Genomic DNA, 27,367 nt, shown 5'->3' with positions numbered 1-27,367 from the left:
AAACTTTTTGTAGGTTTCAGCAAAAAATTGTTATTAAAATTGTTGTTAACTGAAACTTGTTAATCCTTCTTTTGTAACAATCTTGGGTTTTCCAATTGTCCAAATTATTGTGCCAGTCCAACTTGATCTGTTACTTAACTAGAACAAAATGACTCAATCCTCTGCCTGTTTAAATAGATCCCACACTGCTGATACATGGAATTAAAGCTTTTTTTTCCTTCCGGGGGACATCAATTGAATACAAAATCCTTGTCTTATGGAAAATAATTGTAAAGTTAAGAGTTTTATTTGTGATAGTCAAATGTGTATTGCTGTGGTTTAAACAGATATATATGGATTTTTTTAAAGTGTGAAGGTAATATAAGGACAGTCTATCTCCTTGTTTCTACTGCCTTAACTCTCAATGGAATGCATCTGCTACTTTAAAAATAAATACTAAAGATCATATCAGCAAAAACTTTGTCCTATTTCTTTTTTATAGATGCAATTTCAAGAGTTCATTCTTTTGCACAAAAAAGAAGAAAAAGTGTCATCTTTAAATACTTAGTCATCAAATTAGTCATAAAAACTTGAAGTATTGTTCCAATGAATCATGCCAGCCAAGGATGTTCTTACTGTTTTTGCTGGTCAAATGAAACCTCTGTTCTCTGGGAGCCTTTAATCTGACAATAATGCTTGATGGATCACTAGAGAAGAGTGAGAAAAAAATTAATCTCTTGGATGAATGTGGTATCAACTATGGACGTGGTGTATCCAGGACTCCTCATGACTCTTTTAAATAATGATATTTTTTGCTTTGAGCAATCAATATTAGGACAGGTGTCTGTGCTATTGATGGTGCTCAGTAGGGAATGGTTACTATTGTCAGCTGTGCTGAAGCATAAGATGCTGCAGAAGCCTTTGTCCACCTTCATAGGAATGAAAGTAGGGCTAGTAGGTTGTGGGGTTCTGTAAGTACTGGCAAGGTGGTTGCTTCAATAATTGTAGTAGGACTAGTGTTTGTGTTTGTTAGCACATGGTATTATCCTTAAAAGCCTCCCTTCACAGCAGGGTCTCACACACAACCTATGCTGAGCATTCAGAGTCAACTTCTCTGTATTTTCATCGTTACACCTTCAGAGACTGTCAGTGCTGATCAGAAAGACTTGGTATTTAGCTGAATTAATATTCTTCCTGGTAATCCTTCCCATTTCTTTGTGATCATGAAGTCCAACCTCCTTTGCTCAAAGTAGTGAAAATTGAAAGAGGTGTCAGGCTGCTCAAGAATCTTATCAAACTGGGTTTTCAGTGTCTCCATGGATGGACACTCCTCAGCCATTCTGGCACTTAAGGCAATTTTCTGTACTCTGAGGTGCAGGGGTCCTGGGGGCTGCTCTTGCTGGTAACAACAGAAGCAAAGGTGACAGTGAGTATCTTGGCCTTTTCTGTATCTTCTCTCAGCAGATCCCCTGCTAATTCAGTCATGGAGCCCTAGTTTTCATGTTGCTGCTATTTTTGCAAAAGCCCATGAACCATTCTAGAAAATTCTTGATCCTCCTTCTTGCTTTGATCCTTCTTATTGGGATTCTGTGATATTCTTTGTCATGGTCATTGCAACTGTGTCTGCCCTGACCTTGATGTCAGTAGCCAGTTTTTCCATGTTTGTAATTAGAGGTTTAGCAGAGGGCCTGCCTTTGGCTCCTCAGTCCTCTGCTTCAGGAACTGGGTAATCAATGCACTTGTTCCCTCTTCTGTTTCCCCTCCGAGAGATGAGAGGGTAGTTCATGCTCCGAGTGAGGAGCAGGTGCCTGTGGTGCAAGGCTTCTTCTGCTGTATATGAAGAGGGCTTCCTGTGTTTTGTCTTGCTCAGGTGATGAATAGAAAACACCTGCCATACTGTCACCCATGTTGTTCTGCTCTCTCATCTGTGACCCATAAGCTGCCAACTGTCTCATCATCCACAGCAGGCCTGAGCTCCATGTGTTCCTGCTCTCCCAAATAAAAGGCAGCTTTCTTCCCCCACAATCCTTGAAGAGCCCATACCCAGGCCACAGCAGAGGTCTGGTCTCCAAAAATTAAATGCTTACACTTGCTTGGCCCTTCCCTGTTGCCCTTTCATCCTCCCAAGGCAGTGCTTTGTCAGCTTTGTGCAGACTTGCATGTCTTTTGTGAGAGGACATTGTCACAGCTGGCTCCCCATGATTTCACCTGTCCTAGTCTATTATTTAATGATCATGCAAGTGAAGAGAGGGGGTCACAGAAGTTTCTGGTTGCCTTATGTCATTATTGTGTATTAAAATGATTCTGAAAATGAAACTGCTGGACAACCTATTCAGTTTTATTCCGTTTGCCATTCGTGTCTGAATAGTAATTTCCTCACAACTTTGTGCATTGAAATATCTTGGTCACTACTTAAAGCCTTATTTGAGTTTGGGCTTTCCCCACTCCCCTTGCTTTGGAGGGTTATAGTGGGCTCTTGGTATTATCATATCTGATTCTTCTCCCTTTAGGTTTCTTAAAATATACTGTGTATATTCTGTACATGCTCCACCACAGTCTGGATTTCAGAACAAAGTATTTGTGTTTGTGTTATAAAAGGCAGTCCTTGCCTCCCATCTTTTCCTTGCTTGTCATTCATGGACAGCCTCATACTTGGATAGCAGTACTTCAAAACTAATTTTAAACTGGCACAGTAAAACTTGGTGGAATATCTCCCATGACTGAACATTTCACCAAGACAGTGTTAATTTTTTCCTCAGATGAGTATTTAATTTTTTCACTGGTTGAAATCTATGGGCACAATTTGGATAAGCTAACAGCATGCTCTTTTGACTTTTAGTAGTTTTGTATCTTATTGATATATTGGTTTTTTGGTCAGAATAAGCTGTTCCATGGGACAGTTGTTTTTAAGTGGTTTCTCAAAATAGAAGAGAAATCAGAAATTAATTTCAGAAGCCACTCTGCATCTCCTGTGTGGAGTCCTGCTGCTGATGACCTCTCTCTGTCTGAGATTGGGCAAAATGTTGAGTGGGGGGGTCTGTCTTAGGCTCCATGCCGAGGCAGCAGGCTCATTGTCTTGCAGTTGCCATGGTGGGGGAGGACTGAAAGGTTTTCCATCCGCCTTTATTTCACTGACCTTTTCCAAGCTGGGAATAGCAGTCGTCTTGGAAAAACCTAAATAGTAGTTTCTCTTCAGTGAGTCCATACAGTTTCCTCTTGAGTTTTGTAAGCTGAAAAATAAATTGAAATTGAGGAGGTAATATTTTCTGTTTTCAGAATGCCATTTCTGCAAATCTTTGACTTACTTCCCACGCAATACATAGTTGGAATCTATTAAACTGCTGTGTGTGAAGACTCCTGTGTTTAATGCTTCCAGCAGCATGCATAAGTGAGGTACAATAAAAGTTCAAAGTAATATCAGCATGCAAAATATTAACAAGTAAAAGCATGACAGAGACTTAATTTTCATCATCTGCTTAATGCAGTGACTGGAGTATTCACAGACTGTGTTTGCTTATTCTTTCAGGCTGAAGGTTTTGAAGCAGATGTTGGAAGATGTTAGCTGTGGATACTGGGGTTGTGGAGGAGTGGTTATCAGAGTTCAAGGTAATACACTCTGATTTTGAGCCAGTAGTGTTTGAATCACTGTTGGTGAAGTGTGCAGAAGTGCTTGCATCCTTTAGAGAATGAAAGATAGTAACCTTGGGTTTTGCTGAGATCATGTGATAAATACAAATGTCTACTTGAAAGGATTTTTTCCTTGCCTCTTTGGAGTGGCATACTTCCTGACAGAGAGCAGTGAAAACGTATATCATAGATGAATGATTTTATTGGTTTGAGTACCAGCCATGACTGTAGGTCTTGCTCCTGGTCTGCTTCGATACACTGGAAATATGTTTTCCTGTGTGTAGAGTGGAGTCCTTTGAAGGACTGGAGATAAGAATTACTGTGAGACTTATATATATTTAAATGTATATCTTCTAAAGGGTTGTTAAAAATATTAGATTTTTTCCTTCTTTAGTACTGGCAGAAAATACGTTTAGTGTTAGAGAAGAGCTGGAATTTGCATCAACTGGATTTTATGTTTTTCCAGAGTAATACTCTATCTGGTAATAATGTTCACTACCTGTGTACAGTTGGTCTTGAGAACTCCTTGAAGTATGGATCTGAAAACTCTGAAAGTTTTACAGGACTGAAGTCTCACAGTGAAATTTCAGTGGCAGTTGCATTTTTGTAACTTGTTTTTTATCAATTTCCCATCCACTGTTGTTACATTCTGTCTGAAATTGCAAAATGATAGAGTGCAGTGTGTCTTCTGGCAACAGTCTGAAAATGTGAGGATTTCTTTGTGAAACAAGATTTAATTTACAGTAAACCCTGATTAACAGTGACTTGTAATGGAAAATTGTTGAAATAGCTGTAATATTTTAATGATGGAAATTGCTTATAATATTTTTATTTCAGACACTGCCAGAAGCATCCATATCCAGCTATGCTGCCAGCTTGAATGATAGGACTGCTTTGATTTCATCTCTTTACAAAGTAATTCAGGAGCCACAGAGTGAAGTGAGTATTTTGGATCCCTTACCTAAAATGTCTGACATAACACTGACAGAATGAAACCAAGACCTTGCATGCTAGTTAATTGATGAAGAGTCTCCTTCAAAAAGTTTGTTCTTTGCATTGACATGGAAAAAATAATTGTAAGTTTTGTAACCTACTGATCATAGTTAATTTTGTAGGTTGCATTCATGGGCTTCAGGACTTGGATGAGAATTGAGAAATGCATTAAGGAATTGAAAAGATGTTTGTGTCTTTCAGAATTCTTTCTGTAATTATCACTTGAGTGTGGATCTCTTGGTGTCAGAAGCTTGTCCATTACAATGCAAGAGAACAAAGTCCAATAGATTAGCCATCCTTCTTTAAAGTTGCTTTGGTTTTAGGTTTTTTGTTGTTTGAAATGCATATGATATCAAGCCATTGAGTTCTACAGTGGATGTGCCTTACTGAAATGAGGGCAAAATATAAAAAATAGTGGGGAAAGGGGGGCAGGTTTTCTCAGTACCTGTACTAAGAAGGTTCCATAACCCATGACTGCCCTTGTTTTAAAGTGTCCAAGTATGTTCAGAACGTTCTGATCTGGGTTTAATTGTGTGTTGTTAACTGCTTTCTACCATCCAGAAATCCTTTTGTACATTATTTTAAAATTGCACCAAATCCTTAATTCTTCTGAAAAGACCCAGAAATAAGGCATCTTCTCAAAGTTTGAGATTATGCTAGTACTAAAGGTCACAGGATAAAATGCTTTCAGTACATATGCTTTTAGAGTGAATGCTGATAGTGAAACTCCCAGGTTGTCCAGCAAAGAACAAATGTAATTTGAATTTGCTGCTCAGAAGGGCATTCTGAGTCATTCCAACTACTGAGTCAAGCCTGTCTGGTTTTTAGAATTTGTATCAAAATGTAAATTAATCTAATGAGTCTGCCTGTTGATAGTTTAATTAATACTTTCATATGTTCTTTGATTTCTTACTACTTCTGACTATCACTAGCTTTCTCAGGGGCCTTAGTAGCAGAGTGGTGCTGCAACTTCTGCTTGAAAAGGTTGGTGGGATAATCCCAGGGGCAAGGTATTGAAGATTTTCCTAGTAGTGAGACTTTGAATTGAAATGAAAAGTTAGTGATGACACCGAGTGTTGTGTTGCCTTGAGGGAAAAATCCTGGCATCTTTTTTGGACTGTTCTCCAAGTAGCTGTTGCTTTATGGAAGAGGCTGCTTGGAGCTTTCCACATTGTGGAAATAATTACAAATCAGCAGTTAAAAAGAAAAGTAATATCTTTTAACTGCTACTTGAGATCTGTTAGCTGCATTGTGTAATGTCATCTTGCTGTATGGTGGAGAGTATGTGCTGTCCTCTCTTATCTCATGGGTGTAATGCAAAGGGGAAGGATTAATGCATGAACACTAAAATTACTGCTGAGTTTAAAAATGGACAAACAACCCCATCTGTATACCTTTGAATATATGTACTTAAAATAATTATCAATACTCTAAAGTTGTGATTAATCTTGTTTTGCAGGATAGATGTGGAGTTTTTTTAAGCATTTGAAAAGTAATCCTGTGTATTTACACCTGTAACTGCATTTTCCTGCTGGTTCATGTTTGTTTTTCATATGGGTTGTTTTGGTTCGCTTTTCCAAAAAATTAATTAGCCATTTGTAAGGTAAATGAGCTATTGTTTAATATCCACTTCATAGCAGCTGTGTAAGTAAAGACTTCGTTAGTTACTTTTGAGGTTCCTGGGCCCCTGCTAGGTGATAAATGGAGTTCAGTGAAAGGATAGTCCAGAAGATGTGAAGATTTAAAGGACTTAAAATTCACTAAAGACTTTCAGCAGTAAAAGATTAAATAAATATGTGACTGAGTTTTTTTTCAAAGATTGAAGATTTTTTGCTTTTTACTTAAAAATTGCTTGCTGTCTTTTTAGATAGCAGCCAAGCAGGCATTTGCATTAGGAAATAGCAAATGTTTGGAGTGTCTAACACACTTGGGTGCAGCTTAAAAGGAAGAGGGATGGAATTACTTGGACATTCTTCTGTTCCAGTACTAAAAAATGTCTCAGTCTAGTTCCTTCAGAACTCTTTGATTCAAAACGATATCTTGAAAGCAGAACAGTCATTAGTGCGTTTTGATATTAGGTTGTAGCATGTGGTGGCATTTTGAGGAAGAAAATCTGGTTTTGTACAGATTATGCATTTAAATGTGCTGATACAAAGCTGTCTCAAGTGAGATAAGGATGTAAACGTGGATACCTGTCACAGCTGCCTATGTGTCTTTTGAAGTTCAAGCACATTGTTCAGAACTGATACTTTATTACGAGAAGGATGCAAATTGTGTGAAAAAATGTAAGCCAAAGATGGAACACACTTCTGCTGCTTAAGTTTTCTAGAAGGATCTTTGCTGTACTGCTCTTAAAAACTGATGGCTGGTTTAGCTTGGTGTGACTTTTTTGCCTTTACTGTAGGTTTTTCAGAGATGATTTTTGCAAAGTGAAGCTATATCTCTGAGAAGCTATGAAAGTTCCTCTTTTTTAGAATGGATCAGATTGTCCTAGATTACTTCTTAAAAAAGAGCTCAAATCCGTTACGATTTTTCAGTTTCAGAAGTAACTTCAAGAGGTAAAAAATGTGTTGACCTGACTTTTTCATGTTCAGGAGGAAAAGCTTAGAAAGACAAGCGGGTATTTTTCTAGCATGGTCTCCCTGGTGATTTTACCTCCTTTGCTACAATATTGGGATGAATATAGAATTGACTTTCTTATTTTTCTGAAACTTGCTCTATTAAAGCTAAAGTTGTGATCTAGATAAATAGTAGAACTGAATTTAGTAGTTCAGCTGGCTTTGAAAGTGCCTGCTGTTTTTGACAGTATTTTCTAATTGGAGAGAATTAGGAAATCCTATTTCCATACATTGACACTGTGGTGGTTAACACAGTGTTTTGTCCTTGTATCAGAGGTAGGTGGTAATGCAAGAAGGCACATTAAATCCAGGAAGACGGTGCAGGCTGATAGCTTCATTATTGTAAAATCTTTTTTTAGCTTGATCTAGCTCAGTATACTACTTCCAGTTCAGTGTTTTACATCCATTTGTATCAGTTTAACAAATTTGATTCTAAAATTACTCTTGAGGCTTCCCATTTCTGCCTCAAATGTATAAATACATTGAAGCTTGTAGAAGGTTTTAATGAGAGTGGGAAAATAACCTAATTCTGTTGTGTACTAAGTTTTTGTATTGCTTGGAATTTAAGTGTTATACAGGTCTTCTGGCTTTATTTTGTGCATGCTGTTGGAGTTGTAGAATAACAAGACCTTTTGTTCAGGTACTTTGTCTGAATGTTAGAGGTATTGAGAGGTATGAGGTATGTGATAACTATCCTCTTATTTTTTGCCTTTGAGGCTGAAGGAACTGAGCCAAAAATGAGGCAAAGCAGCCATTGGATTTTTTTTTATTCATGTAGGATGAACGCCTCTACTTTTATCATCCAAAAGTATGTTATAGCCTTGAAAGTGTGTAAAGTGACTTGAGCAGTTACTGTATCAGTTATGCCCTAATAACTAAAATGTCATTTTTATCAGTTTACAGTTTTGGCTAAAGGATTGATCCAGACAAAGTTGCAGATTTCTGTAATGTTTTATTCATTCCCTATTGTAACTTATATTTCAGCTTCTGGAGCCAGTTTGCCATCAGCTCTTTGAGTTCTATCGCAGTGGTGAGGAAAAATTGCTCCGGTTTACGCTGCAGTTTCTGCCAGAATTGATGTGGTGCTATCTTGCTGTCTCAGCCAGCAGAGATTTGCAGAGCAGTGGATGCATAGAGGCTCTTCTCCTAGGAGTTTACAATTTGGTTTGTATTTCAACGTTTTGTTTTAGAATTGAAAGTGATTATTTCAGTCTCAGCTCTTCAAACTGGTGTCTGTCAGAAGTCTACAACATGAACTTTCATTCTTTGGTCAATATTTTTTCCACTCTTTCTGTGATTCTTGAATTTTTTTGCTACTTATTTTCTTGTTATGGTGATTAAACTCACATTCTGCTTGAAAACTTTTCCGGGCACTGCTTTCGAAATAGTTGCCTGTATTTTCTGGGGTATTTTGACTCTCTGGACTAAAACCACCAAGAAAAAAAAACTTTCAACTATTACTTGACTGCTGAACAGCTTGCTTATCTTTGAAAAATTAAAGGTGTCCATTTTGAAATAACCTTGACATTTTAAAAATACTTTTTCTGAAAATATCCTGTTTGTTGCTTAATCTGTATTTTGAAGAGCAGAATTAAAAAGGAACCCTTAAAAGCACCATATTTTAGTCTTTTTATGGCTATTTTAAAATAACGTCTGTTGGGATTCTTGTCTGTGTAGTTTGTTCTGGTTGTTTTAGGAAGGCTTTTTGTGAAGTGAAATAGCGATGAACTTTAAGTCTCTTCGTTCTGAGAATCTGGAGAAGGAAGCTGCTATCCATCTCCTAGAAATAATCATGGGTGTCTTCACCAAGCAAGTGAAAATGTCTTTTTCACCTAGGAGTCTAATTTAAAAGACCTGAGCCCTTATGTTCCACTTCTCTTGAGGCAAAGTACAGGCTTTTCCTGCCTTTTCTGTATACTTAGTTGTATCTGACAAGAAGAACATTCCTGGAAAGCATTTGGTCTTAACTTACACCTTAAGGCAATGCACTCCTTTATATCCATGATGAAGTAATTTAAAGTGGTTCATGAATGTGGCCGTAATGACTTGTTTTTCTCCTAGAAGAGATTACATTTACAGTTAAGCTTGAAACCAGTCTGGTAACATCCTCTCTTAGCTGTGAACAGTTTCTTTCTCAATTAGTAACTTGGCTTTCCATCTCCAGCTGCCTGGGGTCATAAAAATTTCACAGCAAGCTTCTCTAGATCAGCACGACTTTTTGGTTTGAGAACTTTTTTCCCCCATTTTGCTTTAAGACATAAGGAATGCTTATGGTAGAACAGTGGTATGGTACTTACACTGATTTCTTCCCTGCTGTTGGTGTTGCCTAAAATTTATAACTGAAACAATCAAGATTGTATTGTTCTTTAGTATACAGGTTGAAAGGGTAATAGGTGACCTGCTTTATATACTTATTTTCTCTTGAACTAACTACTTTATGTTTTCAAAACCAAGATGAAATATGAAGCCTAATATAAATAGTAATTCCTATGTAAATATGTACAGTGGACTCTTGGAAACTTAACATGTTCAGTAGGAGTCCTGCAGTTTCTTACTGAAGGAAAATGAAAAATATTGCTCAGAATAATTTTAAATTGGCTACATTGTGAGGGGTATGGAATTATTGTGGCTGAACCTTGAGATCTGAACTGGTTTGTTCTGCCTTCAGCTTAGGGATGTACAGTGGTAGTGCATGCAGTTGAAATTTTTTTCTTGCCTAGCTGTAGTTATATGCCATTTTTAAAATACAGTTCAGATCTTGAAATGTACTCCTGAAATTTAATTACAAATCTGATTGTAATGAAGAATACAAATATTAATATTTTTAGAATTTAGAGGTTTGGATGTAGCCATTTTCTTTCACTTTCTCCTATATATTGAGGAACATATTTTCCATATTGATGCAGGAGCAATATTAAAAATTAAAGTACCAGTGGTTTATGTGGAGAGTGAAGGAGCTGTGCAGCTTTTCAGAAGGAGAAGCTCTGTGTGCCCTTTTGATCCTTTTCAGTCTTCCTTTACCACTTCATATTTTATTTTAAGACAGGAGTTTTAATAATTACTGTGTGAAGTTAGACCTTCAGCCTCCCAACGCATAGGTGTTAGGAGACACTGAAACTCCTCTCTGATTATTACTTCTGGATATATGAAATCAGCTGCTGAAACTTAGAGAAGAGGAAAGTAAAATCTAATGCGTGGTGTTTGTTTTGGTCAAGTCTGCTTTGGATCTTTAAAAGCTTTTTATTTGAAATACTCCAATGCTCTTCTGTGGTACAAAACCACGTCTTGTTTTGCTTTGCCCATTAGTCTTCGGTTAACTTACAGGAGCAAGAAGTCTGCCAGCTACTGCTGTTGTGGTATCTTTCAGGGAAGTAGCTTCTCTAAAGCTTTGCATCAATGCTTCTTTTAATTCCATAGAGAGAGTTATCTGACTTGGGCTTTTGCAAATGCTGTGGTCTGCTGCTGTCAAACCATATGAGGCTGCAGTCATTCCAGAGCTGCAATATTTCTAAAACAAATTACTTGTAGAGTTCTACTTGATAGTTAATAGTTTTCAGAACAGAATTATTGATCGCTAACTTCACAATTAGCAAATAGTATATAATTAAAAAAAAATAATGTTGTTTTAAACATGATGTTTCCTGTTAGTGTTTTTAAGGTGGATTATGCATGCAAATGGATGTGCCCTGGGCTAAGTTATTTGAAGAGTTTTCATAAACAAATAGAAAGCAAATAGATAATTTCTAGCTTGCAGCTTGGATTGTTGTAGTATCCCTATCAGTCCCTATAATAAATAGTATTTAACATTTTAGAATGTCTGTTTTCTGTAGTACAGTGTAACCTTTGATATCTTCTGTTTTTTTCAGGAGATAGTTGACAAAGAGGGACATAGCAAAGTGCTGAGTTTCACAATTCCGTCATTGTCCAAACCTTCGATCTATCATGAAGTAAGTGCCACCTACAAAGGTCAATTCCCAGTTGAGAAGGGCATTATCCTTTGGGGGCCTGTTTGTTAAGAACAAAAGTGAAAAGTAGTTTTAACATGTTGTACGATGGCACAGGAACATACTTCTGAGATTTCTGTGTCCTGTTAATTGTGGAATAGTCATGATTGCATAATACCCATGAAGCAACTGTGTCTTTTCTTCTTTTCTGAAGCCATATACCTTATCTGGCGTAAAATGAACCGATAACATCTAAACAGTCAAATAACATTAAACATGTTGAAATTTTATATATTAATATGGTGATGCTTATTGTTGTCTATTTTCACTTGCATTATAGCAAGATTTGAGGTGGACGTGCTCTGAATGACCCTGTTTTCCTTTAGCCTTCCAGCATTGGCTCCATGGCTCTCACTGAAGGAGCTTTGTCGCAGCACGGTTTGTCGAGGGTTGTGTACAGTGGACCTCATCCTCAGAGGGAGATGCTGACAGCCCAGAACAGGTGAAATCGTATCATGGGATTTTGCTTGAGAGTCCAGAATGGATCTGAGCTTCTAATTTTTAGTATAGTTGCAGACTGAAGGAGGATAGGTGTATGTTGTGTTTTGTCATATGCTTTTTTGTTTCTAACAATGTAAAAATGTAGATGCAGAAAGATTAGCAGGGCATGTTACTACACATAGAGGGAAAGCTTACTCAGTTGTTGATTGTACTGAAATACAATGCCAGATCTATTGAAATAACCGTTAAAAATGTCCCTGTAGATTTGTTTTCTTTTAACAAAATAAAGTTGGTAATAGAATTCCAATGTTTCTTTCAAATTCCAGGTTTGAAGTGCTGACTTTCCTTCTGCTCTGTTACAACGCTGCCTTAAGTTACATGCCTGCAATGTCTCTTCAGTCATTGTGTCAAATTTGCTCAAGGTAATTTCCGTAGGTTGTTTACTCTTAAAATGGCATTTCCAGCTTGAAAAGCAGTCAGTTTGGACTTTGTTTTTATAAAAACAAGCTTTGAGTTCCCAAAGGCTGCTTTTAAACTTGACTTCTCATAGGTGTTTGCAGATGCATTATTTGCTTTGAAAGTGTCTCTTACATAACATTGGGTTGAGATCTCAAAATAGGTAATAATAGCTGGCTTATATGCAGGTTAAACTTCTCCTTTAAGAGGAGAAGTTGAAGGAAACTTTGTTTTTAGTAACAGTAGTTCTAGTTATGTTAACAAAAGAAAACCAGAGGTGTCTTTTAGAAATGTGGTGTATTTTGCATTGCAGGTTTGCTAAATAAATTCAGATGCTGTGCAGGTTGAAACTTTCTTGTAAATATAGTAGATGTTCAAACTAGAATAGAAATACGTACATTTTTATGGATACATTGAACATTTCCAAAATCAGCTGTTGCTTAAAAAACCCAAATTAACAATGTCAACACACCCTTCCCGACCTCAAAACAAACAAAAGGTCTACCTCAGCTTTAATTACAGTGTCTATTTTTTGATCAATATCTTTTTTTCAAAGACGAGAAATGGGTAGTAAGCATGTTTGTCTCTGGATTTTCAAAAGTGAACTTGAGTGTTAAGGGAAAATTTAGAATGCTCTCCTTAACCCAGGAAAGCCAAGAGACAGAGAAGTCAAGTGTAGCAACTCTTTTCTAGGATAGTTCCTAGGCTTCTCTCACAACCAAAGCGTGCTAATGGATGCCTGTAAGATTTCCTTCTTCAAAGGAGGCAAGAGACTTTGGACCACTTGGCAATATTTACAAGAGTAATTAAATGATCTGTTTTAGATAAACTGTTCTAAAATATGAGGTAAAAAATACTTAGAAGCTAAGGATTGTGGAAAGAAGACTAATGTTTCTTATTCTGCTTGATTAGGTTTTGATTGTATCTGGAATTAATAATTTTTAAAGCATAAAAAAAAACCCGCAGCAAGTTAACAGTAGATGCAAGCAAGTCTTTCTACTTCAAAACATTGAATTATTTAATGCTGTACAATTTAACTTCTTTCATTGTTCTTCATTCCTGACTAGTTTTGTCATTCATATTTCTCTGCTTACTGGAAAATCTTACCCTGACAGCATTTTAGAACAGAGAGCATGTTAGAATATGGGGAATATGTGTCAGAAGCCCTGAATATCTTTCAGTATTCTGTTTGGATGTGGTGGGATCTATATTCTGCTATTTGGATATATAGAATAACTCCTTGATTGGTTTGAACAATGTGGAATTTAGGGGGTTTTCTTTAAGATCTACAATGAGTGTGTTTTCTTCTAGTAAGTCTAATTCAATTTTTATCACTTTATTCAATTGCAAATATGGATTGTAAATGTGAAAATTACAGCACAAAGTATTTTGTGCTGATCTCAAGTTGTAAATCCAGATTTTTTGCATCTGGGCAGTTACTAAGTCTCTTTTTATAAGAATGTTTTCTTACTTGCATGTCATTCTTGCATTTTTAGAAGAAGTAACTCAGGACTTCTGAAAACTGATCACTACTGGTGAAGTGTTGAAAGTATAAACCACAAAGATGGTTCCACATTACTTACTAATGACAAATGTATGATTTCTTTAGAATTTGTGTCTGTGGATATCCTCGCCAACAAGTGAGAAAGTACAAGGGAGTCAACAGTAGGATTCCAGTTTCATCTGAATTCATGGTGCAAATGCTAACAGGGATCTATTATGCCTTGTAAGTGTTTTTGGTTTTTTTTTTTCTAAAATGCAAACAAAATAGAGAAGTGCTAGCCTAATTTGTAAAACTTGTTCAGACATGCTACCTTGGAGACATTTTTTTTTCCTAGTGGGCAGATGTTGTGTCTAGCAATAAAGTCCTTGGGAAGATACAGTTCTCCAAGAAGTTGGATGAACTTACCTGTGTCATACTTGGGAAAGATGGCTGGAGCAGCACTTGATAGGTATAACTGCTGATGGGAAGAAAATACTGTAAAAAGCTTTTTCCAGCCATTGTTTGCTGTCCACATTTTTGCATGATTAGTTTTGACATCAATCTAGTTAAGGAAAAGAGCTTATATTTTTTCTCTGAAATGCTGATGTCATCTACCCTTTGATAGTCATGTTAATGTGTGAAGCTTACTAGTAACTGAAATAATTGGAGACTAGTAATACAGTACTCAAAAGGTGGAATAATATTAAAATACCCTGTTTGTATTCCAGAATATTTCGTGACTAGCTGATCAACAGCTAATGATACAATTTTTAAACTGCTTGGGGTGGCCAATGAAAATTAAACTTTATCTCCGTAGATGCTACTTCAAAGTTCTTTAATTAGCAGACTTAGTGCTAACAAACACAAGTAGTTCCAATCCTCTAAACTGAACTCGCAAGGAACACCGGAGCTGTGAAGGTTATGTGACCAAGAAGGTTCATCTGCTGACTTAGATACTTGTTATTACATATAATTTTACCTTTGCAGTTATAATGGAGAATGGGATCTGGCTCGTAAAGCTATGGATGACGTTTTGTATAGAGCACAGCTTGAACTGTATCCAGAACCTCTGCTGGTAGGTATTTTAGTTCAACAGTCTGCTGAGTAGAATTTTTAGCCTGGGAAATCCTTGCTGTGAGCATGCATGATGCAAGATGATACCAGGAACCTAAATCTGTGTCTGTGGTTGTGCAAACTGCTCGATCTGTGAGTCCACACACTACACAGGACTTTTCACTGTACTTAGTTGTGGTGTCATGTTTCCTTGTGACCAAGCTGTTTTCATAGAACACTTCTAAGTCTTCAGAACTAAGATAATAGTGCAGCAGAACTCTGAAGGAATAGCCACATCTTGAAACTGGAAACTTAGTTTTAAGGAAGTGGCAAGTATAAGTTCTGAGAGCTAATTGCAGCCAGCATTTTTTACAGACCACGCAAAAGCGTGGTGTGCTTTTTGACCATAAATTGGAATTGTACACAGTATTCTTCTTGAAATAGTAAGAACCCCCAATGGAATTCTTCTAAAATTTGGATAAGAACTTAGGTGCATCTCTTCTGTTCTAGGTTGCTAATGCAATAAAAGCTTCACTGCCTCAGGGTGCCATGAAATCTAGTAAAGAAGGTACAAGATGCATTCAGGTTGAAATTACACCTACTTCATCCAGAATATCAAGAAATGCTGTGACTAGCATGTCTATAAGAGGGCATAGATGGAAAAGGCATGGTAAGAAACACATTTTGCAATAATTTTTAGCTTTTTCCATTTTTTAAAATAATATTGAGAATTTTTATTATTTCACATATTTATTGCTTATAGGCAAGCAGCAATTTGAAGGTTTTTATTTTCTTGACTGATGAATGGGAATCTCAACACAATTCAAATGAAGTATATTTATTTCCTTAACCGTGTTTTAAAAAATCCACAGCACACATAAACCCTTTTTGTTAAATGGAGGTGTACACAATTACTGCTCCCTTAGAAAATTGTCCCTGCTTTCTTCTGAAAACTAGTTTCTAATACCTGAAGCAAAATAAATATTTAACAACTTTACCACAGAACCTCATCTATATTAAAGTACCTAATTAAAATTTTGATTTAAGGATAGAGAGATAAACTATTGTGTTTTGATGTTGTGGTTTAAGCTCACACAACCAGTAAGCCTTGTACAGGTGCTTACACACTCTCCATAGTGGGATGGGGGAGAGAACTGGAAGAGTAAAAGTGAGAAATCTTGTTGAAATAAAGCCAGTTAGTGAGATAAAGCAAAAGGTGTGCACACAAGCAGAACAAAACTGGGAATTCATTCACTGCTTCTCATGGGCAGGCAGGAGTTCAGCTATCGCCAGGAAAGCCAGAGCTCCGTCATGCCTAATAGTTACTTAGGAGGACAAACACCAAATATCCCCCCTCTTCCTTCTTCTTCCCCCAGCTGTGTATACTGAGTATGATGTTACATAGTCTGGAACACCTCTTTGGTCAGTTGGGAGCAGCTGTCCCAGCTGTGTCCCCTCTCAGCTTTTTGTACACCCCTAGCCTGTTCACTTGATGGGGTGGGGTGAGGAGCAGAAAAGGCCTTGGATCTGTGCAAGCACTGCTTGGCAGTAATAAAAATATCCCTGTATCAAAAAAATATCAACAGCATTTCCACCCCAAGTCAAAAACACAGCCCCCATACCCAGCTACTGTGAAGAAAATTGTCTCTGTTCCAGCCAAAGCCTGTATGTTTGGGCAAACTAGTTATAAGGGCTTCCACAAAGCAGAGCACAAGTCTGGGCTGAAAAGTAGGAAAAAATGGTGCCAAATATAGTGCAGAAGTAGCAGTACCAGCAAGAGATTTTGTGAGTCTAAATGTTGTATTTCTCCACCTTTGCCATCTTCAGATGAGGGAAGAGCCCCTGGACCAGTGATCAGAATTGACAATTGTTCTGTTGGGATTGTAATCCTAGTAACAGGCTAAGAGTGTGAGTGTAGATGAGAGTTCTTTTCTAATAGGTTCACTGAAGATTTTGTAATACCATTAAGATTTCTGTATGACGTGTACTAAGTGAGCTTTTGTAGTATATAGACAGTTCAGTCAGAAAAAACTTTGCTAAGTTATTTGTCATGAATTGGCCAAGAGGTAATTCAGGTAAGTGTTGAGAAACGCTTGCTGGTAGAAGACATTTGTGCTAGTAGTACCAATAGTAAGCTGCCAGAGGGGGGGTGAAGGACAGAGAAGAAAGGTAAAATAAGAAAATTTAATTTCAATTGATTAAAAAATACTTAAAACTGTCAGACAAACCTGAGGAGCAAAACATTAGTGTCTTTAGTGAGATGGAGTAGTGGGTCATTACTGACATCTCAAGGCTGCTAAGGACAATTTTATTTTTCTTTCTTCAGCCTTAAAGTTATAGAGCATGGATTATTGACCAGATGCAAGAAAACAGTATGATATCTTAGCTTTTAAATGGACAAATGCCCTCTGAAGCGTGGCAATTTTGTTAGCTGTTATTTTTGAGTGGTTCTGATGCTTGTTCAAATGAGATGGTGGAGAGTAATATAGATGAAGGATACTGAGTGCTAGGTCATCCAGAGAAATTGAAAGTGTATTAAAATAAACATTCCCTTTGTGTTTACAGGAGAAGATTCAGGAGGCCAAAATGTTACAAAATGAGTATTGGATGCATCTTTATAAGAATGCAAAATTTTCAGCAGATACAGAAATAGAGAAGTTTTTACAGTTATTACCTCCTCGCAGGGAGTGTGGCTTGGTGAAGTTCGAGGAAAAAAAAGTGTGGGACAAGTGTGCCCTGCAGCAGATAACAGTAAGGAGAAAGGGAAATGAGAATACCAATTGAACTCAGAAGTGGAATGCTGTGTTTTATGAGAGTCTTATAAAGTGAGACAAGTTGAGAGAAACAGCAATACTCTAGTTAGTGTGATCCGAGCAAGGAGTGAGGGGTCAGTGTTCAGGGATGAAGATTGAAAGATGAAGGACTTTTTCAAAGCAGCTCATGTCAACATTTTGTTTGGGTTTCTGTGAAAATGTGGGATTTGTCTCAACAGTACAGGATTTAATGAAGAAGAAAATCACTTGGTGTAAGGTGGGTTGGAGTGGAATGTGTGGCAAGTTGTGGGAGTAATTGTAAGTTTGAAGGCAATGCAAACATTAGGCGAATTTAGAGTCCAAAGCTGAATCTGTGGTATCTGGCTAAGTGGCTGTCAGTCGTGTTGTTTTAAATGGTAAATATTCCATGCATAAATCACTTTGGCTAATCTCTTCAAAATTCTTGTTATAAAATCCTAACAAAACTTTCCTTAGTGGCTTGGACAGCCTTTTTAAAGTCAGAGTCTTTTCAAAATTCCTACTAACCTAATTGACTGCCACACAATTCCTGAGGAAACAAAGGTATGAAATAAATCTACAGAATTGGCATGCAGAAAGAGTATCAAGGCTTGTGCTTACACATGCTTGTTTGAATTAAAATGAATACTGGAATTGCTAGAAATTAGATTACAAACCTAGTACCTCTTGACCATTGTTCTCTCACAGTGTAAGAGGAAAAATGTATTTGTGGGATTATTTTTATTTTATTTTCATTATAATAAAAATTAGTATAAATGGATTTGGAAGTTGGAGGAGACAGCTGAGAGGTATTTGATATTACAGATTATGTGGACTAAGAGAGTTGATGAAGCAAATTATATCTTGGGGAAGCAAGGGCAGCAATTTTCAGTCACTAATTATGTGTGTAAAATAAAACAGAAGAACCTCAGTGAATCACGTTTCCAGCAGAGAAGCATGGGCTTTATTTTCTTTGTTTTTAAAAATTCATTTTAGTATAAAAGCTTTCAGACATTAGATCTTGCTAGCCTTTGCTAGAACTCTAGATTGAAGTCAGTTTTGAATAAAGGTTGACTTAACACTGAATTTTCTTGTGATACGTAGCTCTGTAATTTGTTCATTAGGAACAGTTATGTAGAAGGACTTTTAAAATTCAATTAGTAATGTGAATTTGGACTTCACAGATTGGTACTTTAGAGGTACTAAAGGTGAGAGTAATTTGCAAAATGGATCCATCTATTCACAAATGGGTAGTGTTCATGGTGTGAGCTATACTAGCCACTACTTACCAACAAATTTAGTGCCATTGGATTGGATTGCCTATAAATTATCAAACCTGAAGGGGAGCATTGGGTCTTATGTGTAGAGGTGTGTGTAAGAGAAATACTCTGATGTTACAGACTGAGAAGAGCTGACCGGATATTGGTAAGATACATAACACAAGAAAAAAGGCATCAACTAGTGAAGAAGGACAAGAAGCTACTTTTTTCTTCACTACAGAAATTTACTTTCATGTAGTACACAAGGTTTAGAAATACTACTCTTTGAAATTCTCTCTGTGGAGAGAATTTTCTTACTTCTAAATTTTTTTAACACTATTAATTTCTGAAATAATTGTAACTTGGAAGTGTCTGAAGTTAATGCTAATCTTGAGGTATAACCCTGCTGGTTTTATGACTAATTAAATATGCTAGCACAGTTGTGCAGGACATGCAGCTTGAGTTTGTGGGGGTTAAAATTGAATTACAGTCTGAATAGGCAGTTTGTCTGTGCAGTCTGAGGTAAATGATCTGGACAACCGTAATAAGGTAGACTATAATTTTGAGTTAAGTTTTAGCAGTCAGTAAACATGAAGTACATTTATCAGGGTTGGTTGTACTACTCAAAGCATTCAGAAATGTGACACCAAATACATTTTCCTTCAACTGCTGTGGGTGTATCTATGTTAACAATCAAACTGACATAGTAGTTTTCTTCTCTCCACTGTTCAGTAGTGTCCTTGGTTTTCTTTTTTGTTACATTACCTTGTGCACTGGGTATTAATTGCTCTGTCTCAAAGGCTAGACTCCCAGAGGTGACCAGATTGAAAGCAGTATTATCTTCACCACCAAGCACTATGAAGCTGAAGGTTTGGTTTGGGTGTCCTTAAAAGTTGTAAAATAAGGAGGGTATGCTGCTATGAAGGGTGTGGATTGTGTAGTCTTATACCTGCACCAAGATTGTAGATGTTATGGTAGACAGTGTTTATGGGAGTTGAGATACCCAGCATCCCATTTTTTCCATTAGTTTCCTCCTGTAGTCAGTTAAATTCAGAGAAAGGTATATTTCCTTTAGACATAATTATAATGAGTAAAACTCTTTTAACTTTTGGGGTTTTTTTCCTCAGTTCATTGTAGTAATCTCAGCTGTGGGAATGCAGCAATATTGGGTAAAGTGCTGATATCACAGCTGGATGTTACATTTAGAAGTGCACACCACCAAATAACAATAACTAAGTATTGCTTTCATACAGAACTTTTTACAAAAAAAAAAATCTGTTTTTCTGATTTCTTCTGTGTACTTTGAGTCTTCTTTCTTTGAAGTTGGATAATTAGTGCTTTTCTAGCAGTTAAGCTCTGTTCTGTCCTTTTCTCTCTCTGGGGCAGCAGGAAGGAGTTTCAAAGAGTGCCATTGGAGAGGTACAAGCTTCTCACTCCAGTGAGGTTAGAGCACTGAGGCCAATCAGAGCATTGGTCTTCTCACTAACCTTTCTACTCCTGTGTTTTTAGGAAAAAAAAAAAGGCTATATTTGATGGTGGTGTCATTATCATGGTTGTTTGTTTATTGTTATTACTATTGCAGTTCATGGCGCTCTTTGCCACCTTTGCTACTGAAAATAGAAGACTTTTGCAGAAAGTGTGGTTATGAGTCAATGAATCTGTTTTGAGTTTCCTCCCAAATATCAGGAATTTAATGAGGAATAGCATCAGTTATTAATGCCATTTCCTTTGAATGGTGCAGCTTGTTAAATAGATACTTTGTGCATTGATTAGTTAGAAATACTTATGATTATGAGAATTTTCAGGTAAAATAAGGGATAGCTCTTACACCAGGGGACACTGATGTCCATCCCTGCCAGAATAACCTTCTGGCTCAGCTCTGATCAGTGCAGACACCACAGATGGTAGTGAAAAGCCCAGTGTTGGAGCCACCTGACCTAGAAGTACACTGTCCTGCACAAGAGTCTTCAGTGATCTGGAGACAGGAGGAAGAGGGGAATCCCCTTGAATTAAAGAGCATTAGAGCTGCCACTGTGAAATTGTAAATTCCTCTGGTTTTTGACTTCCTACTGTCAATTCAATGTGCTGCCAGCTTCTGTCATGTGCAATGGCAGACTGGCACAGTGTAGTCTGGTTGGTCCTTACTTCATCCTCTGGTCTGAAAGAGCTGCAGTACAAATAAAACAGGGACTCACTTAAGCTTTGTTCTGAGCTGTGCTTTGAGTGCATTTTTAGTCTTGTCAAGTTTCTGTACCACAGCATTCTTCTCCACTAGTTTTTCTGGGGTGTCAAGAAACATCTTTCTGATTGAAGACAGTTTTCTGAAATGAAGGAAGAAAATGGAAATCAAAGTGTGCTTGAGTTGGTTTTGTTGTTTCACTGTTAGTTTTCAAGCTGATGAAGGTGCAGCATCATGACATTGTATGTGTAGAATTTCTAGTCTTGAATGATAATATATGAAATAGTAAAATTTCATTGTAAAAGTAAGTTTCACTCTAGCATGGTGATACAGAGAATATAGTAGTAAAAGAAAATTATGAACTGTTCTTTGGTTTTTGATAATCTGTTTCATGATCCTCAGAAATTTCAGTTTTGAAAGATCGAGCATGGGCTTTTCCAGTATGTAGTGTAGGTCAATAACTGGAAGATTGAAGACTGCCATTTTAGAAATAAAGCAAAATTCCATGCTTGCTAATGTTGCTAATTAACAAGAGGTTAATATGTGTACATCTGCTTTAATTTATAATGCTTAAGTCATCTGTATCTATTTGCTTTTGTTTCATGTTTTGTTTCAGACATCTTTTGTTGTTTTTTGTTTGTTGTTTTTTTTTTCTTATCCATCTTTAATTCTAGAACAACCAGAGAATGGTAATGATGCTACTGAATTGGGCAACTTTATCATACCTGAGATTAGTGTCACAAGTGTGGCTGGAGAGAGGACCGGGAATGGGGAAAAGAGCAGAGCTCTAGCAGACAATGATGTTCAGCATTTACAGGGAGTACAGGAAACAGCTACAGATCCTAGAACTGACAGCAAAGGCTTGCCAGAAATCAGGAGGCAAAAATCTGTAAGAAAAATGATGGAGGATGGAATAAACTCATCTGGCAGAGTGCAGTTTTAGCAGAGCACTTGTAGCTGCACTCTAAGGTACCGCTGTTGATTGAAAGGGTCACTGCTGCATGTTTCAAGAATTAAAGTATGCAGTTAATATATTTGCATGTGTAATAACACAGTTGCATGTATTGCACACAGCTTTGTCTGTGCCACAGATGATGACATACGTACAAGCAGATGTATTTAATCTGGAGAAAATACACTGAGACTCAACATACCTTTGAGTTTATGAGGCATATTTACGTGAGTTTACAAAATCCAGTGATCAATGGTATGAAAAATCCATCAAAGTGGATGTTAAAAGTATCTTGCTATGTAACTCGAATTTCCCAAATTCTACTTTTCACGGTGTACTGGAGATTTCATGGTGTACTTGAGTTTCCAACTCTTACCACCAGACCTGTGATGCAGAAAGTGACCTTTCAGTCCAAAAAGCATTCTTGGGTTGCTAAACATGCAGGTGCCATATTGGGTGTCCTGGGGCATTGATCACATACCTCTGTGATTAACAAGCTTTGCCAAATCCCGTAGTGGATCACTTGCTCAAAATAAGATTTACACTTTTTTTTTTGGTCTGTATGGTATTTTCTAATGTCTGTGTTTCTAATTTCCTGCATGAATTAACAAGACTGCATTTCTTTTTTTTTTTTTTTCCTTCAAAATCACAACAAAATGAGATTGGGGGCATGCTTTTTGATGTAGTAATGCGGCATTACTTGCTGTAACTCTATATCCTAATGAACCTTAATTCCAAAATGTCATGGAATAGGTAAGCATTGTCTTCTGTTCTACTGCTTTATGGCTTCATGCTTATAAATATCAGAATTGAACAATATGTAAAATCAATGAATGTGAGACAGTCAATTGCTAATTTTTTTATTTCTGTTTCTACCATGCAGATAATTCTGATTTAGCAATCGAAGAAGAACTGATAGAAGTATCTGAAACCGATGAAGGGTTTTACTCTAGGGCTACTTCTGGCACAAGTCAGTCTGCCCTATCTAACAGCAGCACCCCGAGCAGCAAGAACCTCTTAGGGAAGAGCCAACGAAGGTCTGGAGGAAGCAAACCTGGAGGAAAAGAAAAAGAAGGGGAAACCTGCAGAGAGCATTTATCACGGAAACAAACTCAGAGAGCCATGAGTGAGAATCTAGAGCTTGTCTCTCTGAAGAGACTGACACTGACAACCAGCCAGTCCCTGCCTAAGCCTGGCAGCCATAGCCTGGCCAGAACGACCACTACTGTGTTTAGTAAATCCTTTGAACAGGTCAGTGGTGTCCCAGTTCCAAATAATCGTGTCTCTGGTACAGAGGCAAACAGGTTTTCAGCTTGCAGTCTTCAGGAGGAAAAATTGATATATGGAACAGAAAGAACAGATCTGCCTATTTTAAGCAAACAACCTAATCAGCAGCGACCTCCTAGTATTAGCATAACTTTGTCAACAGATTGATATTAGATTGGCTAGTATAAAAAAATAAATTACTGAGACTTTATCCTGATATTGGTACATAAAGCTCTTAATATGCCATACATTACTTCCTTAAGTCTCAAACCCGTAAATTCTTACTTGGCTCATGTTTGACAGTAATAGTGAATAGACAGCAGTTACAATTATTTTGAGTCAACTTCTGATAGCTTTACAGCTTCGTGAAAAGTTTATACCTTCACCAGCTGAACCAGCGTTAATTGGTTGGTTGTCACTGACCAAGGTGTGTGGCTTCATACAGATGTACAATGTGGGAACAAATAGAATATCTCTCCCAGATTCTACTTTTTGTCTTCCACTTGTCATAGGCAAAACTGCAAGTACTTCAGGTTTTTTTAGGAGGAGTCTTGCAGTATTGTCATGAATTTTGGAAGAGCATTGTAAGAACAAACATTGTCTTACATGTGAGCTGTGCTTACTTGTAAGGTTAAACTAGAAGCATCACTTCAGTGTTTGATGTTCTGGTGGCTTTTGTATTGGTAGTTAGTACATGTAGCAATGTTCATACTTTTTTATGCCTGTCCAATTTTAGATGTATTTGGTTTACCTATATGTCTTCAAAACTGGGCCTAAATTAATACAGCAGCAGTGCTTGTGGCTGGGAGTTATTATCAATTGCTGTAATAGTCATTCTTTAGACTTAAAAATTATGTGACATACTCTTTCTTTAGGATTCTTAACTATCAGTTCCAAAACAACTCACTGAAAAGTTGGTCATCGGTATTTTTATTGCCTGTGGGGAAGAGATGTGCTTGTGTACCAATGTTATGTGGAAATACAAGCCCTTTGCACTGACTCAAGCAAATTAGGAGTGTCAATGTGCTTAACAAGAATTTCGTGCTTGAGACTAAGAGAATACTACCAAAGGATGTGTACTTTCAGTAACTTGCAAGCACAAAGGGAAACTATAATGTAAATATAATTAGCACTGTAATTCCTAAGGGGTTTTATACCTATTATTTTTCTAGTTTGAAATTCTACACCAGCAACCTGTTCAAGGTTTTACCTAACCTTTAACCTTCAGTGAGTTTGACAACAACTTTTATAATGTTAAGATTTTAATTAAAAATGGACATGAAAACTTCTTATGCAGAAATCTGAAGAAGCAGTTGCTGACAAAACCACTCCAGTTGCAGTTACTAGCTGATGGACAGACAATATATTATGAGTGGAGAAGTAGGGTGAAGATATAAGGCATAGTTGCTCCCAAATGTCCAGATTTCTGCAGCTGTTAGTCCATTATTATCAAGAACATTGTAAAAAAAAAACAAACACTAAAATTCTGGTAGGCTTTCCCTTTTGCTTTGAGATAATGTTAGATACTTTAGACTTAAACTGAAGCACAAATAACTTCTAAACACCTAATATTATTCAGGTTCATAGCAATTAATAAGCTGGTTAATTAATGAAAAGAGTAAGTAAGTTGTATAACTGTACTAGTAAGACCACAGACTGGATGTGTACATTCCTGAGAATTCACCAAAGTATGCAGAATAACCCCATCTGTCTGTAGGTGTTTATATTACCCCAGAGCCTGAATTTAAAGGAAAATGCCACAATTTCTCATTCTTCATTTTGTGTGACACTGTTTTATTCTAGTAATGCAGTACTTCGCCTTTTTACAGTGAAGAATTTTCCTAATTTTACATGAAAACTTATATTCCTAATGGATAAGCTACAAATTTGCCCTGGTCAGTTTTTAACACTTTGGCCAGTGAGAAAAACTGGTTCTTTGAGGTTATTTTTGTAAATACTTCCTACAGCAGAAAATTTAACCTCTTTTTTTTATAGGTTTTTCTGCAATACACATTAGACAGGACATTTGTTTCACACTGACTAATGCATCTGGCTGCTGGACATGTATAACCACGAGCAACAGCAGCATGTTAGGCAGCTGATAGTAGGCATTGGCTGTCTCTACACACACTGAATGTAGAGCTCTTCCTTCCCTTGAAATTTGATCTAAATGTTGCAAAGAAATAACCTGCAGAACTTGCAGCAGTTTCTTAATCTGCTTTTGCAGTGTAGGATCTAAAGAACACATTAGAAAAAATTTGCAGTAATTTAAATAGACATAAAACTAGAATAGATGAATAAAATTGCAGTAGACAAATATTTGTTGTTATGGTATTAGTTGCAAGGTAGTGTTGAGGGGCTAGAGTTTTTGAGAATTCTGCTGGTTTTGCTTTGTTTCATTTAATTCATAATTGTTTATTACCTCCGTGGTAGACACTCTTTCAAGCTGGGTGTTGGTATAAGAGATATTTATTATGCTGGGAAGATTTAGCTCTAAATAATTAGGATTTCAAATTAGAATCTAAAATGTCATAAAATGTAGATATGTAACATAATGTTTCCAGTACTCTTGGCTACAAGCCAAATGGTGTTGAAATGAAGTTAGTTTATCCTTTTATTTTATCCAGCTGGTCTGGCTTGAACCCAAGACATAATAGGCTCATATTGGTACAACTGAAATAACATGAATCTTCATACTTTTTTGAGAAAATGATAAAAGGATAAAAGGTTCTTGGTACTAAAGACTGTTCTGTCCATACATATGTGGCTTCATATAAACACATTTGTATTGGTTTCTGGAGTAACTTTACCCAGTGATGAGTGTGTTTTTTGTGAGCTGACATCACACCTTCATATTGATCGAGTCTAAAGAATTTCTTTCCTGAGTACCAAAACTTTGAGTTGTGCTTCTTTCTTTTCTTAAAAATAGAAAAGTTGTTTTATTTTTTTTTTTTTAAAGCACAACAGGGGAAAGTGAGGGCAGAATTACTTGTTGTTCAGATATCCATGGTGCAGGATTAGGAGAGGGGTGGGAAAACTGGTGGAGGAGGTAGGGCAGGAAGCAGGTATTTCTAAAATTGTCAAACTCTGGGGGTTTGAGCATTATCCAATCACTTCAGACTGTCAAATGTAAAATCTTTGTTAAAGAAGTAGATGTCTTCTAACAGTGTAAAGGAAACCTATTAAGACACCACATATTACAGTCTGCCTGGGAGTGGGTAGTTCTGATGAATACCTTCCAAACATACACAGCTGCACCGTTCTGCAGGGAAAATGTTATGTAGGGGTGAATCATCTCACGCTGTAATAAGAGAAGTTGTTTCAATGCTGACGTTTATAACTGACCTTACTGTTCCAAATCAGAGGGCACTGTTTCCAAGGATGGCTTTGAACAGCAACAGTTGCAAAACTCATTGAGGCCGAGAAGAATTATTTTTTGTTGCGAGAATATGTAACATTTGTGCAAAAAGTGTATGGCCTCCAACCACTTGCTGTAGAGCTGCAATGACTTTTCTGAATGGATTAAAATGTCTTGAATTGCCTTGATTACCTAAAAAATTTGAAAGGTACATAAATGGAGCTATTTCAGCCACACTTCTCTCTAAGGAGGTTTCCTATGAGAAATTCTCGAAATTTTTAATGTAATTGTCTGATACCTTCTGTTGGTGTTTGAGGCTTACAATGCTGTATATAGATGTATAATATATTGCCTTTTGTATTTGTATAATTCTATTTCTCAGACTAGATGTGCACATTTGATATTCCCCGAAGTCTGTGGAATATCTGCATCAGATGTCTGTCTTCACATGAGAACCTGAATTTAAGCAACTGCCACACTTTCATTCTTCAGCTCATTATGTGACACTGTTTTAGAAACACAGTTTTTCACCTTTTTTGCAGTGAAGTGTTCTCTTGATTGTACATGAAAACTTACATTCCTAATGTATAGGCTACAAGATTGTCTTTTTAGTGTTTAATTATTTTGGCAGTAAAATAAATTTGGTTTTTTTGAAGTTGTATGCTTTTGTAAATACTTCGTACAGCAGAAGATTTTGCTTCTTTACAGACTTTGTTGAAATACACCTTACATAGCAACATATTTGTTCAATTTTCATTCTACACATCCGGAAGTCATAGTGAGGTTTGACTGCATTACTTAAAGTATGCTGAATACCCATTTCATACAGCTAGGGTCTGCAAATGCAGCCTTGTCAGGAAGGACACTGTGGCTGAGAAATGCTGATGGGTGAAGGATCAGTTCAAACAGAAAGAGTGGGAAATTGGCA

General features: G+C 36.9%; 1 protein-coding gene across 5 annotated transcripts in view; it reads left to right on the top strand.

Moving 5' to 3' along the window:
- HYCC1 (hyccin PI4KA lipid kinase complex subunit 1) overlaps positions 1–27,094 on the top strand; it is a 43,045-nt gene extending 15,951 nt beyond the window's left edge. For 2 of the 5 annotated variants that reach the window (XM_083855735.1, XM_083855737.1), the window contains exons 2-11: positions 3,506–3,585; positions 4,444–4,545; positions 8,202–8,381; positions 11,084–11,164; positions 11,548–11,663; positions 11,989–12,084; positions 13,728–13,844; positions 14,589–14,676; positions 15,165–15,324; positions 22,699–27,094. In XM_083855735.1, the coding sequence (XP_083711861.1) occupies positions 3,535–3,585; positions 4,444–4,545; positions 8,202–8,381; positions 11,084–11,164; positions 11,548–11,663; positions 11,989–12,084; positions 13,728–13,844; positions 14,589–14,676; positions 15,165–15,324; positions 22,699–23,249 (1,542 nt within the window). In that variant the 5' untranslated portion in view covers positions 3,506–3,534 and the 3' untranslated portion in view covers positions 23,250–27,094. Of the gene's footprint in view, positions 1–3,255; positions 3,373–3,505; positions 3,586–4,443; positions 4,546–8,201; positions 8,382–11,083; positions 11,165–11,547; positions 11,664–11,988; positions 12,085–13,727; positions 13,845–14,588; positions 14,677–15,164; positions 15,325–21,537; positions 21,833–22,698 lie in introns of all 5 variants that reach the window. The other 3 variants (XM_083855736.1, XM_083855739.1, XM_083855738.1) reach the window with 3 other exon arrangements.
- The last annotated feature ends 273 nt before the right edge of the window (positions 27,095–27,367 follow it).

The sequence above is a fragment of the Zosterops lateralis genome (assembly GCF_965231275.1).
Source record: "Zosterops lateralis genome assembly, chromosome: 1".
Taxonomy (NCBI): Eukaryota; Metazoa; Chordata; class Aves; order Passeriformes; family Zosteropidae; genus Zosterops; species Zosterops lateralis.
This window is presented reverse-complemented; position numbering and strand designations above follow the sequence as displayed.